We start from the raw sequence: 2,111 nt of genomic DNA, 5'->3' as shown, positions 1-2,111 counted from the left end.
TGGAAGGAAGTATGACATGAAGAGCGTGATCAAATTAGAAAGAGACAGTTTAATATAAGAGTATACTTATTTGCTATGCGCATGGTTATATATATATATATATGTACAACATTATTTCCCGGGTAATTATAAAAATTAATTATTCTTAGCTAACTGGTTATTAAAAATGCATATTGCTAAGATATAAATAAAAAATAAATATATTCCAAAAGTTTCAATGTCTGTGCGTTTCAAGTTTTAAGATACGAAAAATATGCCACATGTGTATTTTCGATGTATTTATAATATATCTACGAGGTGTGATCAAAAAGTAAGGTGACTTTTCATTTTTATAAAAAAATATTCATTTATTCATCCAAAATTATGTTATCCCCTTCAAAATAATCCCCCTCTGATACAATGCACTTGTGCCAGCGCTTTTTCCAGTCGTCAAAACACTTCTGAAATGCACTTTTGGGTATTGCCTTGAGCTCCTCCAGCGATGCAGCCTTAATCTCCTCAATCGTCGCAAATCTTCGTATGTTTCGTCACCAGTTATAACCCTTTTGAGCAGATCAGGATCATCATTGACGTCGTTCAACATGTCTTGGGCGATGTTCATGCGACACTGCTTCTGATCCAAATTAAGCAGTTTTGGAACGAATTTCGCTGACACACGTGTCATACCCAAAACATCCGTTAAAATTGATTGGCATGAGCCAAACGATATGTTAAGATCATCAACTATTTCTCTAATCGTGATTCGACGATTTTTCAACACAATTTCTTTCACTTCCTGAACATTTTCGTCGGTTTTTGACGTGCTGGGGCGTCCAGAGCGAGGTTCATCGTTAACATTTTCTCGGCCCTCTTGGAATAACTTATACCATTTATAAACATTTTTTTTGCTCAAAGTTGACTCACCGTACGCCACTGTCAACATTTCAAGAGTTTTTGAACACTTAATACCATTTTTTACACAAAAATTAATACAAACTCTCTGCTCCATTATTTTCAAAAGCAAAAAATCGCCGAGCACGCAAACACGAGTCTAACCTTTATGCCTCTCACATAAAAACAAAACATGCTATATAGTCAAAACTGTGAACATATGATCGTGACGAGTGTACCAACACAACAAAAAAAAATTTTTTAAATTAGAGTGTACAGAGCGCGCGAAATTCAAAAAGTCACCTTACTTTTTGATCACACCTCGTATAAGATTACATTTTCCTACTGAAAAACTGAGAAATTAGATATTAAACGAGTGATAAACTCTCTCCTCTCTCCCGTTTATTATTTAACATCATTTAACATCTTGCGTTTTGAAATACATAATATACCTTCCATTTAGTGATACAAGTCAACACAAACATTGTTGTATCTTTTTTGGCATTCTAGTGAGAAACATCAAGGATAGAACGAAACTTGTGTCAACTTGTGTCACTAATAGAAAGCATCCAAAGATATAGAATTACACTGACAACGTGCTTTCATGGTGGAATTATAAAGGTGAAGCATTCCGAAGGATGCGCAGTAGTCAATAAAATAATGGGGGTGTTTAGCCAATCAGATGTGAGCGGCAATACGTAAAAAGAATGACAGCTTCTCAGCACAATACAGCTCTCGTTATTTGCTCAAGTAAGTGGAATAAAATCGATTTCACTTACACATTTTGTCACCTTGGTCTGCCTACCGTGAAAATGCAACCTCTCGATGAACATCATTGATTATTATATTTATCAAGAGGAAATTTTATTTATCCGTCTGAGGATTTCCAAACTGTTGCCAAAATTATGGAAGAGGAATTTCTAAAATTCCATGGTAACAGTTTCAGTAAAGACCCTGCAATATTTGATAAGGTCACGGATCGTGTTATCCTTAGGATAAATGAATCTTAATTAAGATATGGCAGTTATGTGGCTGTGACAGATTTCCTAACCTCAATAATCGTGAACTTTAAGGCTAAATATCTCGGTTTACGGGGCAGAGCGACGCTTATTTCTGCCAAATTCTTTCGTTTCATGCAAAAATGCGTCGAATGAGCCTAGTTTTATCGAAATCGGAAGTGGGGGACCCAGGCAGCAACGTCACGTGATATTTACGTCGATAAATGGTGATTATTGGTCACA

General features: G+C 35.7%; 1 protein-coding gene across 1 annotated transcript; it reads right to left on the bottom strand.

Annotated features, from left to right (window-relative positions):
- Positions 1–305: 305 nt before the first annotated feature.
- LOC108728268 (putative uncharacterized protein FLJ37770) lies at positions 306–1,192 on the bottom strand. The gene has a single exon (XM_018456748.1). It carries the CDS (start codon positions 986–988, stop codon positions 362–364), a length of 627 nt encoding a protein of 208 aa, XP_018312250.1. The 5' UTR covers positions 989–1,192; the 3' UTR covers positions 306–361.
- Positions 1,193–2,111: the final 919 nt, after the last annotated feature.

This window comes from Mycetomoellerius zeteki, unplaced genomic scaffold, assembly GCF_001594055.1.
Source record: "Mycetomoellerius zeteki isolate Tzet28-1 unplaced genomic scaffold, Tzet1.0 scaffold599, whole genome shotgun sequence".
NCBI classification, from domain to species: Eukaryota; Metazoa; Arthropoda; class Insecta; order Hymenoptera; family Formicidae; genus Mycetomoellerius; species Mycetomoellerius zeteki.
This window is presented reverse-complemented; position numbering and strand designations above follow the sequence as displayed.